The sequence below is a fragment of the Fistularia commersonii genome, chromosome 7 (genome assembly GCF_037954325.1).
Source record: "Fistularia commersonii isolate RoL2024-O1a breed Wild chromosome 7, RoL_Fcom_v1.0, whole genome shotgun sequence".
Taxonomy (NCBI): Eukaryota; Metazoa; Chordata; class Actinopteri; order Syngnathiformes; family Fistulariidae; genus Fistularia; species Fistularia commersonii.
The window spans coordinates 15,378,613-15,392,877 of NC_141290.1; the positions used below are offsets into that span (position 1 = coordinate 15,378,613).

Below are 14,265 nucleotides of genomic sequence, written 5' to 3' on the forward strand. Positions count from 1 at the left end.
TTTTTTTATTAGACCCTCCGGATTTTATTTTGAAAAACGACTGCTTCCGCATACGCCTTACTGCCGCACTTCATATTGTAATAACCTAATATAAAGTGTTACCGTTGTATTCAGATTAAATACTGTGAACTGACAAAGGTTTTTATTATTTGAACCCCCACGCCTCTAACCAGTCTGCAGAACCATTTTCATTTATTAAATTGGTCCCTGGTATAAAATGGTCGGGGACCACTGGTATAGATAATGAAAGCATGATTGAATGAATAAATTGTCAGTGTGATGGCGAAAGCAGGAACCATTTAGCATCTGATAGACAGACAGAAAGAATATTTTTCGTCAGGTAATATTATTTCAAGTATAGGTCAATAATTTGGAGAAAAAAAAAAAAAATCTTGATTAAACAAACCAATCAAATCATCAGTTTATACCAGAAGATGAAGGGCTGCATGACAGAAGTAGCTTTTGTCATTTAGGCTGTAGCTGTTTGGAGTAATCAAAGCGAGGTCTGGGATAAGTGTCATAATGGCTGAGCTTTGTTGTCGAATGCATGATAAGGTCCTCCTGCTGCCAAGGACAATTATTACAACCTAATAAAGAAGCAAGACTACTTTGGGTCGAGTATTTATCAATAGCATTGAAATTGTTTTCAAAGTTGACTGCATTAAGCGCTGGGGTGAAATAGCAGAAAAAAAAAACAAAAACAAAGGATAAAGAAGTTCAGACACTGAAATGATGTGAGGCCATAACCATCAAAAGGCTTCACGTTCTGTGATCAGTTACAGAATCAGTTATCACAACCAGTGTTCTTTTGTACTCTTGGAGCAGCTAGCCAATCAGACCACTTAGGATTAAGAGTCAGCTTTCAATGCTTTTTTTTTGATTAATTATTCTTTGTAACCTCATGCACAATGAAAATATTCCTGTAACCCAGAAACAATGACGAAAGACAGGGATGTAAAATAAATATAAATATAAAACTGAATCATTAAACATGTTCTCACGAGACAGATGTTGTGCCAGAGACGCAACACTGACTAATCTGTGCATACATTTACATTAGAAGGTCATAAATTGAAATGGAGATGAATACCCCCTTGACTTACCCGTTAGTGTAAATTATGTAAGAGAAGTTCCCTTCGGGCCCTGTAACATTCATATCTCATATCTTTATTCCGTGATTTTCAATATGCCTGTGGTGTTTCACTAACTTTTGACAAATTGTGAATGTGCTGACAATGCGTCACATTTACTTACAGAGCTGAGTAAGTTTACAGTGGCTCCAATGAGGAAGTGCAAAAGAGCAGAATATTTGTCACCGAGCCCCAACAAGAAAGACATAATATTAATCTTACCGAAGGCATTCTGCTCCATTTTTCTCCCTGGACCAGTACATTTTAGTCTCAGGACCGCCAGAGGCCTTGCTCGCGACCACAGTAGAGATGTATTGAATACAGTTCTAATGCAAACAAGAGTGTGATACTTAGTGATCAGTGACTACATTTTTTTGGAGGTTGTTTGATGCTTTTTTAAATAAATTTTATACAATGTTTTTTTGAGCTATTTGGAAAACTTCTTTAATATTTCAAGTGTTTTCCATGTTTCTACGGCTTGTTGTGTTCTGGTGGGAATTGGGGATGGGGGGAGGGGTCATATTCTTATTGCATTTATAATGCAATTGTGATCAATATTTACAAACATACTGTCCATTTCTAAATGAACAAACTGGTGTGTATCGCTATTGTGAAATTAATGCCTGAAGCTCTCAGGAAATAACAATGAATATAGCTACATCAATTTCAGATTTTCTTAGAGACATTTTTTCTCCAAAGAAAAAAACACAGCAGATGTATTTTCTGGAAACACTGGCGCAAACCAACAAAGCCCCAGTCTCACTTAGCCTCACTTGATCTTTGGATGTTATACTGTATGTCCTTTTATCTGTGTATTTATTTCTTTACAAGTTCAAAGAGGGACATAGTGTATCTAGCAAATAGTGCTAAGCTACAGAACACAATAAAAAGAGAAGACTGTTCTTTTGATGTCATTCAGTGAGAATTGTGGAACACCCTGGACTGATTGCCGGTCCTTCACGCTGTGCAGCAGAAGCCCTAACCCAGGTAAGGGCAAACTATGGCCCGCAGGCCATATACGGCCCATTGCACTTTTTAATCCATCCATCCATCGTCTGCCACCTATCCTGCATTCAGGGTCGTAGGAGATGCTGAAGCCTATTCCAGCTTTCATCAGGTGAGAGGCCGGATACACCCTGGACTAGTCTCCAGTCAATTGCAGGGTCACATATGCAGACAAACAATCATTCGGGGCAATTTTTTCCATTTTTTCCATTTAACCTACTGCATGTTTTTGGACTGTGGGAGGAAACTGGAGAACCCAGAGGAAACCCACTCTAGACTCCATGCAATCTCCACATAGAAGTTCCTGATGTTCCCACACCAGATTCCTTCATGCTGTGCGGCGGAAGACCTAAACCGGTAAGGGCAAACTACGCCCCGTGGGCCATATACAGCCTTTTGCGCTTTTCCTGTTGAATATTAAATCTTATTATGATTAAACCTCATTACATTTCCCTGAAATTCCCCAAATGAATGGCACACTTTTCGCACACACTTCTTGTATTACTCTCTACGTTGCTTTTTTACCTTTTGCCCTTTGAAACCTTCTACGCCTATCAAGGAGAAGGAGAGTGGACAGTGAATGTCACGTGCTAGTGAGCGGTCAACGCAAGAACAGGCGACCACAGCTTAGAGGTTGACAGCTAATTAACAGACTCAGCAAAGTTTTTTCACCAACAAAACTCAATTTAAAAATTGAGTACCAAGGCTAGTTTTATGCTGCCATTTGATTTAGCAATCAGGCATGTTTCCAAACCTCCAGCAAATAAGATGAAGATGTTTGACTTGACCTTTATATGTGAGCAGACACTCATACTCATGAACACAAACAATGCCCGATCCAAGTTAACTGACCAACACCTCACATCCATCCTGAGAAATGTCCCAATAATACTAACTATAGACTTTGATGCTCTGGCAAAAAAGGGAAATCAACAACACTGTTCCCACCAAAACTGAATATGACTTACTCGACAGTTATGGAATCAATACATTTGGAAAACTATTTTCACAATGAGCCTTGCATACTCATGCTTTGCTAAAAGACCAAATCCTTCCATGTAATGTCTTTTTTATGTACTTCTATTTTATCTATGTCATTCAAATTAGTTCACACAAATACTCCATCCATCTGCTACTTCCCCTGCCTCTCTGTCAAATTTTAGAATCCATTGTTGCCCACGAGGCAAAAAAATTGCCCAACCCTGCTCTAACCACTGCGCCACTGTGAAGCCTTAAAATAACTAATATTAGAAATTGAGTATCTTCTTCAGGCCTTTTGAGACACAGGAGACCTGACAATGTAATTAGACTAAGGGGCGTTTGCAGATACTAAATATCAATTTATAATCTGACAAATGTTTAATCGGTTTGTAAATTAAAACCAGTTGATGTTAATACACAATAAACAACATTTCAGGATAACACATCCAGTTGACCATACAGCCTAGTGATATATGTAACTTGCTTGACTTTACCAAATAGATACTTAAGAGAATCCTATAGACCTATTCTTAAACAACCCTTTAATAACAGCTCTCTTTAATTGTAATCCTCACCCTGGACAATAATCAGTCAAATTTTTCAATGTCTTCATTCCTTCTGACATTTTTTAATTGAAATTGGGATAAAGTGATGGAATATTGAGTTTCAACCATTGAAAGCCAATGACAGGCACCCGACCATGAAGTACTAGAGCCACAGATTGTGTACAAACATGACAGGCATTACAATAAACAATATGAAGCAGTGGTACATTTACTATCTAAGCAAAACTGTATTCATCTTCTCAGCAATGATTTCATCCAGGATTTGCATGTCCTTTTCTTGTTTTTTTGTACAAATTACTACACACAAACACAAATGCAGCTAACAAAAAATGTAAATTCCCCTCCATGTGCCCTCTCCTGCTAAAGTCACAAATGATCGCACAGGATTCGAAAGGATGTAACGGGTTCACTACCACTTTATTTTACTATGTGTTTTTGCATCCTGCCTGAATCTTCCAGTGTTGACTCTGAGCATTTCATTATTCAGACGGTTTCAAGGTTCAAGGTTTCCATCTGTTAAAGGGGGGGGTTTTTCTTGCCACCAATAAAGGGCCAATACTAGACCTGCTCCATGAAAAGTGCCTCAAGACAATGTTTGCTATCATTTAGTGTTAAACAAATAAGATTGAAATGAATTTAATTAAATTGAATTGAAAAAATCTGGTTAATTGGTATGCATACTGTCACAATTCAGATATTGGATAAGATGATAAAAACATCTAAGAAGTACCGATTTTAAAATTACTCTAATAGTTCTCCTGTAGACCAACATCAAATAACCAGTCCCATCAACACATGTTGTATGACAGTTCCAGTTTTGCCATCAATATATTCTTTTGAACCCTGTTATCATGTCTGAATATTTCTGAAGCCAAAGGAATCAAACCAGGGACGAATGAGCATCAGCTCCGTGTTCCAACTGCCTCAAACATTCATAAAAAATGTCAAGTCAGACTTTATTGGGTGTACAGTTAAGTAGTTTTGGCAAAGAATGCAAACTTTTGGAAGTACGAAGCAGCTCTCCAAACTAAAATGTATATGTGCCAACATAATACACTGATTTCTCCGCACTGCAGACTAGAAGGGGAAAGTTCAGGAGATTGTGTGAAACGCAGGAAGGGTTGTTCAGGCATATAACATCCAGATATCATTGCAAGTTAATTGAGTAAAACAGACTGAGCACAGCCTGAAATTGTACTTCTGTCATACCTGCTGCTGCCCACAGCAAACTCATTTTCATTTCTCAGAGCCAGGAAGAAAAGGATGGAAATCACATCCATACAGAAGTGAGAATGAAAATAAGATCTCAAACTTATCTGGCAGAGAAGTGTAATTCATGTAATTTCTGATTAAAATAAAGCAGGGGCAATTTGTTGTAGACAGAGGAGTAGACACAGTGTGATGAGAATGCAAACACTTGGTTGGTGTCATAAGGCAGCACTTCATGCCAATGAGGACAGAAACATGCTAAACTAAGCACCGTCTCTCATCCTCCCTCATGCCCCGCTGATTGACAGCCGCAGTGCAGGTGAGCTGCATCGCAAGAATGGAGAACTAGACTCCAGCCTCCTGGCAGGAGGGACACGAGAGGCAGGGGGGAATCCAAGGGGGGAGGAGAGGGGGAAGTGAGAGGGCAGAGTGGGATGAGTGTGAGGAGCGAGGAGCCGACCCATCTGATTTATGGGAGCGGGTCAGTGCCCAAGTACATGTGTGACACTACTACACAAGGACGGGACAGATGCAGGAGTGAGTGCTGAGTGGCAGTCTGTCATGTAGACACTCAGTTCACCTCCACTCTCAAGAGAAAAACAGAGAAATCCACTCTGCAAATATTGAGATGCAGGTAGTGTTCCGGCAAAGCGTTTGCTGATGTAGCCGATCTCATGATCATTTGTGCTAAAATACTTCAAGACTACAATCTAGCTTTAAAAATATCCATTTGTTCTTGCTGTCTGTTTGGCGCTTCCCACTGGAATCCGATTCTGTCCACATTAGAAATGTTGTGAACCAACCACATTTAAATGTTACGTTTGAGCTATAAAAAGGATGAAAAGAATTGTCCTTTGTTTTTTCAAGTCAGATCAAATACTATTTGAAATCCCATCTTCTAGTCTGATCCATCTCACAGAGTGACCAGAGTCTTACCCAATACAGCAGCAAAGTGATAGCAACAAAAAAAACTGTGTAAATGCGGAAGAAGAAAGAAAGTTTGTAAGGAAAGACAGCTTCAAAAAGATTTAGCTGAGAATGTCCAGCATTCCAATGTGCAAGCGGAACATACTGAACAGATACAATAGCTTTGTGTGATTAAATGCTAGGATTTTCTCATCTTCCTCAAAACGGATGCACAGGTACACCACAGAGGGAACAAAGCATCTGTGGTTGGTCATGAAGCAATTCTAATGAACCTGTACGAAATATGACTTTTTAAATATATGGCAAAAAACTTGAGAGGCTGAACTTAGCAAGTCTCATGGCAAAGTTTACGTTTCGGATAAATCAGCACGCTTTATTCTCTGTGCTCTTTGGTCCTGTGAAGGGTCAGACAGGTGGCCCATTTGTCCTACACAGCATGTCAATGCAGAATGTATCAGCAAATTGACACGCGCGCGCGCGCACACACACACAGACACACACACACACGCACACGCGCACACGCGCACACACACACACACACACACACACACACACACACACACACACACACACACACACACACACACACACACACACACACACACACACACACACACACACACACACACACCAGGCATAGCATTATGGCCATTAACAGACTAACAGATAAAATGAGTGACCGCGTGTGGGATATATCAGTGAACATGTTCTCAAAGACAATGTGCTAGACAAAAGAAAAAATAGGTAAGTGTGACAATTTGAGTAAATTAAACAAAGGCATTATTGTGATAGCTAAATGACTGGGTCAGAGCATTGTCCAAACTGAACCTCCAGTGGGGGTGTTCCTGTTCTGCAGTGGTCAATGTCTATCAAAAGTGGTCCAGGAAGGAACAGTGGTGAACTGACGACAGAGTCTATGACTGTCGAGGCTCATTGATGCACATGGGGCACAAAGGCTGGTCCGTGTGGTCTAATCTAACAGGCTACTGTTGATCAACTTGCTGAAGACGTTAATGATGCCTCTGAAAGGAAGTTCTCTGAATATACAGTGCATCACAGTTTCTTGTGTATAGGGCTGCATGTCCCCAGACCAGTCTGGGTACCACGATGACTCCCAAATGCAGCCGAAAGCACCAACAATGGGCATATGAGAATCAGCAATGGGCCATGGTTCAATGGATGAACATGGCCGAGTCTATAGAATCATGTTTTCTCTTTATTCAAATGGATGGTCATAAAGGGCTTCGAGAGAGAGGTCCTGGCCCACATTCAGAACAACATCCCGGAAACCTAGGCCTCCTGCAATTCGCATACCGGCCGCCACCCTCCACTACTCCCTCTCCCACATAGAAAACAAAGACTCCTACATCAGGATGCTCTTTGTGGACTACAGCTCTCCATTCAACACGGTCATACCCCACAAACTCACAATCAAAATGTCCACTCTTGGTCTGCAACCCACCCTCTGTGACTGGCTCCTGGACTTCCTGACTGGCAGACCGGTCAGGAAGTCAGGATAGGTAACAGGACCTCAGCCAGCATCACCATGAACACGGGCAGTCCTAAGGGATGTGTCCTCAGCCTCATCCTCTACACCCTGTTCAACCATGACTGTGTCGCCTCCCATGAGGACAATGTCATCCTGAAGTTCGCAGACAACACCGCAGTGATAGGACGTATCACCGGTGGAGATGAAGCAGCCTACAGGATGGAGGTGACCAGTCCGGTGAAGTGGTGTGAGGAAAACAACCTCACCCTCAACACGGACAAGACCAAAGAGATAATAGTGGACATGAGGAAGGAGAAGAGACCTCATCAGCCACTGATCCTCCAAGGTCTTGAGGTTGAGAGGATGAGCAGCTTTAAATACCTGGGTCTCCACATAAGTGAGGGCCTCACCTGGTCCCTCAACACTGCGCAGATAGTCAGGAGGGCTCAACGGTGGCTGTATTTCCTGAGGTAGCTGAGGAGGTTTGGCACGTCCCCTAAGATCCTCAGCAACTTCTACAGCTGCGATGTTGAGAGCATCCTGACCAGCTGCATCACTGTAGTCCGGCTGCACCACTGCTTTAGACCGCAGATGCCAGCAGTGAGTGGTGAAGACTGCAAAGAGGATCACCAGAACCCCACTGCCTTCTCTGCAGAGCATCTACCACTGGTGAGTCCACAGGAGAGCCACAGGAGAGCTGCCAACAATGTTTACACTCTTCTATCAGCACATATACCAATGCACTGCAGACAGCAAAGTAGGAATTTCACAGTCCAGGGAAACTCTTTTTTACCCTGTAGATGCAACACCAAATGCTTTGAATCTTGAATGGCCAGGTCATTGTATAACTTACAGTGGGAGCACTCTGAACTAGGATGGATGGAAAGAAAGCGAGCAAGAAGAGGAAGTCTGATGCTTTGAGAAATATTCTACAGAGAATTAGGGTCCTGCCATCCATCTGGATATAACTTTACACCCTTATATGCAGACAGTATTTCTTGATGGCTGTGGCATCTTTCAGCAGGTAAATGCTACCATGTCACAAAACAAACATGTCTCAGGAACAGTTCAAGATGCAGCATAACAACGAGCTTGAGGGGTTAACATGGCTTTCAACTGTCCTAGATCTCAATCCCATCAAGCATCTGTGGGATGAGCTGGACAAACAAGTCTGATCCATGGAGGTCCCACTTGAAACTGAAAGGATCCGCTGTTGACATCTTGGTACCAGATACCACAGAAGCACTTCAGGAGTCTAGTGGAGTCCATGCCTCATCAGGTCAGGAATGTTTTGGCAGCAAAGATTGAAATCCCAGGTCACATTAGTCTTTTACCAACTCAACATCTCACAATGTGGGGCTATTATATAAGTTGATGATAATGAACATGATTTCACCCTTGACCTTTTCATTTAGTTTGTCAGAATGTCATTGTGGTTGTCCATACTATGTAAGATCCAGCTCCAGAGTAAAAGTGTTTGGAAAGGTCATATCTTAATGCAAGTGTACATTTAGCTAAAATAAATCCTGGAGAGAGCATTCATTCCTCAGTTACTCAGTATGAAAAGAAAAACATACAATAACATTCTCGAGGACAACAAAATGTGTAAAATAAATATAACATTTGAAAAGTGAATGTGCCACACATCCGTGTGGACTAGTCTGGAAGGTGCCAGCAGATGGCTGGTTGCAATCTGATACTAAACCAATTACAAAACATTGTTTAAAAGAGTGTACTGGATGTTTATTAAGTAAAATATCGATCCAATTACTTTAATTTAAAGCAAGGTGTGTTTTAAATAGAGGAGCAGATGCTGGGTTGGAGAGCTAATCAATTTCCATTATAACGTAATGCCAAATGGTGTGGCATTTGTAGAAAGAATACTTGGCCATCTGGAAAAAATTCACTGTCACTCTGAGACTGACAATCACAGTAAAATGACTATGAAATACACTTCACTTTAGAATATGTTAAGGTTTTTGTGACATTAATTTTATAATGTAATTAGCACCTCAAAAGAAATATTGTTAATGTTGTTTTTTGGGGACAAGGATTTATCCAGAGAAGTTTTCAGGCTTGGTGTTGAGAATTTTCAGAGTGGGCCGAGCATTGCAGATGTCACAATTAAGGTCTCAGATCTAAGACACGGTGCTAGAATTGAGAATGTAAAATATCATAAAAGTAATAATCCTTCATAACAGATAGTAAATGCCATTCAAAAATAAGGTTAGTGATCATGTGTTCTAAACATGTACAGTACATTATCAACATACTGAAAAGCCTAAATCTTGTCAGCATGACATCAAATGTCTCAGATCAGTCTCAAATCAAATTTTCTGAACATCGTTAAAGGTACTGAAATGTCAGTTCGTATTCCCCTAAAACTGTGGTAGGAAGGCAGTTAAAATGATCTGCAGTACTAAATGTCACAAGAGGTAAGAAAGAATTTCGGTACTCCTGTGATTGTAAGAGTCTAACAGGGTCTCCACCGTTTATCTGTCGACAGACCTCTCGTTCTCAGACACACGTCCTGTCCTAAAACCAGGATAAGGCCAAAAGGAGTCTCCAGGGCCTCTTTGGGAAAATGCCTATTTGGATAAGACTCCTCACCAGCTTGAATCAGAGATTTGTCTGTTTTTGGAAAAGGCAAATGAAGCAACAACAAAAAACAAAAAAATGTTTTAGACTGTGAATTTTGAACTCGGCATCTCTCCTTCACCATTGCAGCCCGCGTGGTTGTGATTGTGGTTGCTCCAGCAAACACAGCAAAAGAGGATGTTAATGAACTCCTGTCACACGTAGGCTGGTGCCTTTGAGGCTGCGATCAGGAATCTCTTCACGTACTCGGTCTGTTTGCAGTGTGGAGGCTGTGATGTGCTGCCTGACTACAGAGTGTCGCTTGCGGCCAGACAGGAGAGGACCAACTCAGTACAGGGGGTCCCTGCTGCGGTCCCAATCTCACCAGCAAAGCAGAGGTTCAGTCGTGTGTGTTTGTGTGTGTGTGTGTGTGTATGCGTGCGTGTGCAACAAGCAGGTTTGTGTTTCCTGTCCCTATGAATACATGCTTGCTTGTCTAAGATGCTGCTTGATTGTGCACAAGTTAATTTGTCAAAAATGCTTGCAATGTGGCACAAATTCTGCTGTGCCATGATTGTTACTTTCTTTTATGACAAAAAGAAGGATAGCACGGAAAAGCAAGCGTCTGAAACAGATCCACTCCGGCTGCTGCTCTCCCCTGCAATCTGCCACAGCTTCACCCTAGGTAGTGTCAAAATGGTTTGAGCATCCACTGTGCCACCTGTCACCCTAGCACCCAGACTCACTGCCAGTCCAGCCACTTGACACCCGAGACCAGCCTCAATTAGATCACTATCACACACCCAGGATTGTGTCTTTTTCCCTGAAGGGGATTTCTTTCTTTCGGCTGACATTGTGATGTTTTATCTGTAAACACGAACTCTGTGGCCATGTCTGAGTATGACCTCAGTGCAACGTTTGCACTACATTATTTAAGTGCTATACAGATCTACATGCTGGACATCTGTTGGGGTGGGACATCTTTCTGTCACTGCAGCAGCTAATGACATTATCACAGGAACTCAGCAAATAGGGTACCCCTCAAAGGGGAATTCGGGGACTCTCTTGTAAGCATGACATCTGGCTCCATGAAACATCTGAGTAAGCAGATTGGCCCTGCAGGTCTGGTGTGACAGTCGACAAGGAAGCTCGGAGACAAAGGAGAACTGATCTGCACAGCTCCGCTGCCCAAGCTGTCACTTTAGCTTGGCTTGGCACGGTTAGATTCTCCCTGGCTCTGAAGCATTAGGCTCACTCTTCTGACTGCCACTGCCCCCGTAGGCACACAGCCAAGTTTTTCATGGGGGAGGTCAATCACCACTCTCACTCTGTTTCTTCCTCTCCTTCTCCTTCTTAGTCTCTCCCAGCAGGACTCAAGCTTCTCTATCGTAATCTCCCTCTTTTCTGTCCTGCCCTGCCTCTTTCTTATCCTATACCCACTGGATACCACAAAACAAGATCCTACCTGCCAGTATTTCCTTTCTTAGTTCCTTTGCTTTACTTGCCAGAACTTGTTTTCGTTTAGTCCGCAAATATTGGCCCAAGTCATCAAGATTTTTATTCTAAACATTTCGATATGAATGAACCTACCACAGTTGTTTGGTCGGATGCATGTGTAACCCATTTACATTTCTGAAATCACACAGCCAGAAAACACAAAAATGTGTATTGTGTGTACTGGATATCAGTCAAAAATCTGCTAATGAATAATATAAATCCTACTTAAGTTATCCATGTAATGTATGTCAGGTTCAACTCTGAGGCTAATGGCCAAAACATACTGCGGAATTCAGAAAAACATACTTTCTCAGTTTGATCCAGCAAGAGTAACATCTAGCGGAGCAAACGTGTTGTTCTATTCTAAGCACTGCAGGAAATGAATTATTTAACAGAGGTAATTACCCACTGATGACAGAATAAACTGTTCTCCCCTCTAATTTGCAAAAGGTCAGAGTGTCCTGTTGGCTCAGTGATCTAACCGCATATATCCAAGTACGTGCATGAAAAAAACAGCAGTGCCCTGTTATTTTGTGCCACTCTTAATGTAAAATCTGTCATTAATAAGAATGATTAGGGGAGGATAATAAGAATGCAGAGATGAATTTCGCGAAGGGTCAGTAGGAGCTCCGGATATAACTACGACTCAACTATGTGTGATGGATAGTTAGAGATTTACAGTCCTTTGCAACTTTCCTCAGTGACATTATACCTTCATATGCTCAAAGACCATAATAAACAAGAGTTTTTATTTGGCCCAACATTTGTATTTATTATAGTACTTACTTGTCTGGCCTGCCTGGCACCTGCAGGCGAAGGCGACATTTGTTAGCACTCTGGATCTGTTCTTCTTTGATACGAATAAGCCTCTGCAGAGCCAAACACCAGTCCTGGGCAACGGTGGTGTTAAGGTTCTTTTTGGGGAAAAGCACAGGGATATTGTTTGTTTTTATTTATTTATATTTTTTTCTCATGTGGGGCACACAGAATGTTGTTCCGAACAGATACAAGGTCATGATGGGCACTTCAACGTTGCAAACCTATTGATATACTTGCACACACGCCAAAATAAAAGTCTCAGTGGAATCAAAATTGCATTTGAATATCTGACGCGACACAGTTGTGATATTTCTGTCCCTTGAATGTACTCTAAGAACTCATGTCATCCATTTAACACTATCACCTTGCCACTTGAATCAAAAAGAATCAGATCCATTGTCAGACGTCAGCAAGCTGTGTATTCTATTTTATATGTATTCTATTTGTTTAGAAGACGACTTAACAGGATGTCAAGTGAGAGGTTGCAATTTAGCATAACGCCAACATCTCTCCTCCTGAGGACATTGCGCTCATTGAGAGCAGGGTGGAAAAGGTGCCACCATTAGCCTGAGAGGCTCTTCGTTGATTGATGAGCATGCCTCCCTGCTTGTGTTATGTAAGGTATGACACCATTAATGTGTTCACGGCAGACTACTGGGAAGGGTCCTGATTTAAACGCTACAGGAGGCTCGTTGCGAGTGTCTTTGACAACAGAGCAGATCTAAAATTTCCGTCAAGTACCTCAGCGGGAACAACTCATTCCACCATTGTGGCTCTATCGACAAGGAGATAGATGAAAGAACTCATGCTTTAGAAATTGATGATTTCAAAGTATTGAATGAGAACATTGTTGAACATGGTGGTGGTGTTCTTTAAAATGAACAGCAGATACTTCCCTGTATCTTCTAATGTTCTTATACTGGTGATAACCATGCTGACTCTTGAGTTTGCAAAGACTTCAGCATTTCGATCACCTGTCGACGACTCTGTTTACTTTTGTCTCCTTGGGCTTTGCAGCATTTGTACAAACATGCAATGAAAGGCTGTGGATTCTTGCAAGATCAGGGTCATAACAACAATACTCAGGATGCTGGATGCATTCTGATGTTAACTCAAAGCCTTATCATGAGATCACTAGCTTTATTTTTTTTCAATCAGCTAACAAATGATTTGGCGAAGTAGAACAAATTGATTGAGGGAGAAAATAGTTCATTTATCCAGCCCAGCTGGGGAAGAGGATTGTTTTTCAAAATTTTTTATAAAATTTTGGCTTTAAAAAAAACAATGTAGAATGACAGTAAATGTACAAAGCACTTCAGTTCAGAATTAAAGGAATAGTTTACATACCAAGGAAGGGCAGATATAAAAAATAAAAAATAAAAAATCCCCATAAATTCAACCCAACACTTTGAGTGACTGTTTTTACTGAGTTCAAGTTTTTATCAAAACCTCTGAGGAGAGGTGACAAAGCTTTTCCATTTATTAAAACAATGAAAAAGCCATAATGTTCAACATACAGAGTGAACACTTAGCTTGAGACTCATTCAATATAAAAAATATATTTTACAAATAGGTTCTTGATGAGAACATGAAGTTGTACATGCAGGTCAGTATTTTCAATGAATATCTGTATCTGCATTCTATCAGGAGAATGGTGAGTAGATAATTAAGTTAATCTGTCGAAAGAATTTCATGTGATTTAGAAAGTGATGTAACATAGCCACAAAGACGGTCAAACATACCTGGTAGGTCCCCTGCAGTGTCCCCACAAGAAGAGTGACCTCTTCCACAACAGAGAGGTCATGCTGCAATTCCTGCAGCTCCTGGTAGAGCCGTGGAGGACCAAGGATGGCTTTACCTAAGACGTGGACAATATAAACAGAATAAAATGTTGCATGGGCCTTCAAAAATCCTATATTTACCGTCTGATAGAGGCAAGCAAGGCAGCAGAACAATGTGAATGTGCATTTTTTCCAATGACATGTTCAATTACCTCATTGTCACTGACATCTGACTTTCTGTGTGGAGACATTGTGATTGGCCCTTTTCGATAAGAGGCACATTT

The 14,265-nt window shown here is 41.3% G+C and overlaps 1 protein-coding gene across 7 annotated transcripts in view; it reads right to left on the bottom strand.

Annotated features, from left to right (window-relative positions):
• arhgef10la (Rho guanine nucleotide exchange factor (GEF) 10-like a) overlaps nucleotides 1-14,265 on the bottom strand; it is a 154,621-nt gene that overhangs the window by 79,012 nt on the left and 61,344 nt on the right. For all 7 annotated transcript variants that reach the window (XM_086149999.1, XM_086149994.1, XM_086149998.1 and 4 more), the window contains 2 exons: nucleotides 13,943-14,058; nucleotides 12,168-12,295 (listed from right to left, as the gene is read on the bottom strand). In XM_086149999.1, the coding sequence (XP_086006125.1) occupies nucleotides 12,168-12,295; nucleotides 13,943-14,058 (244 nt within the window). The remainder of the gene's footprint in view (nucleotides 1-12,167; nucleotides 12,296-13,942; nucleotides 14,059-14,265) is intronic.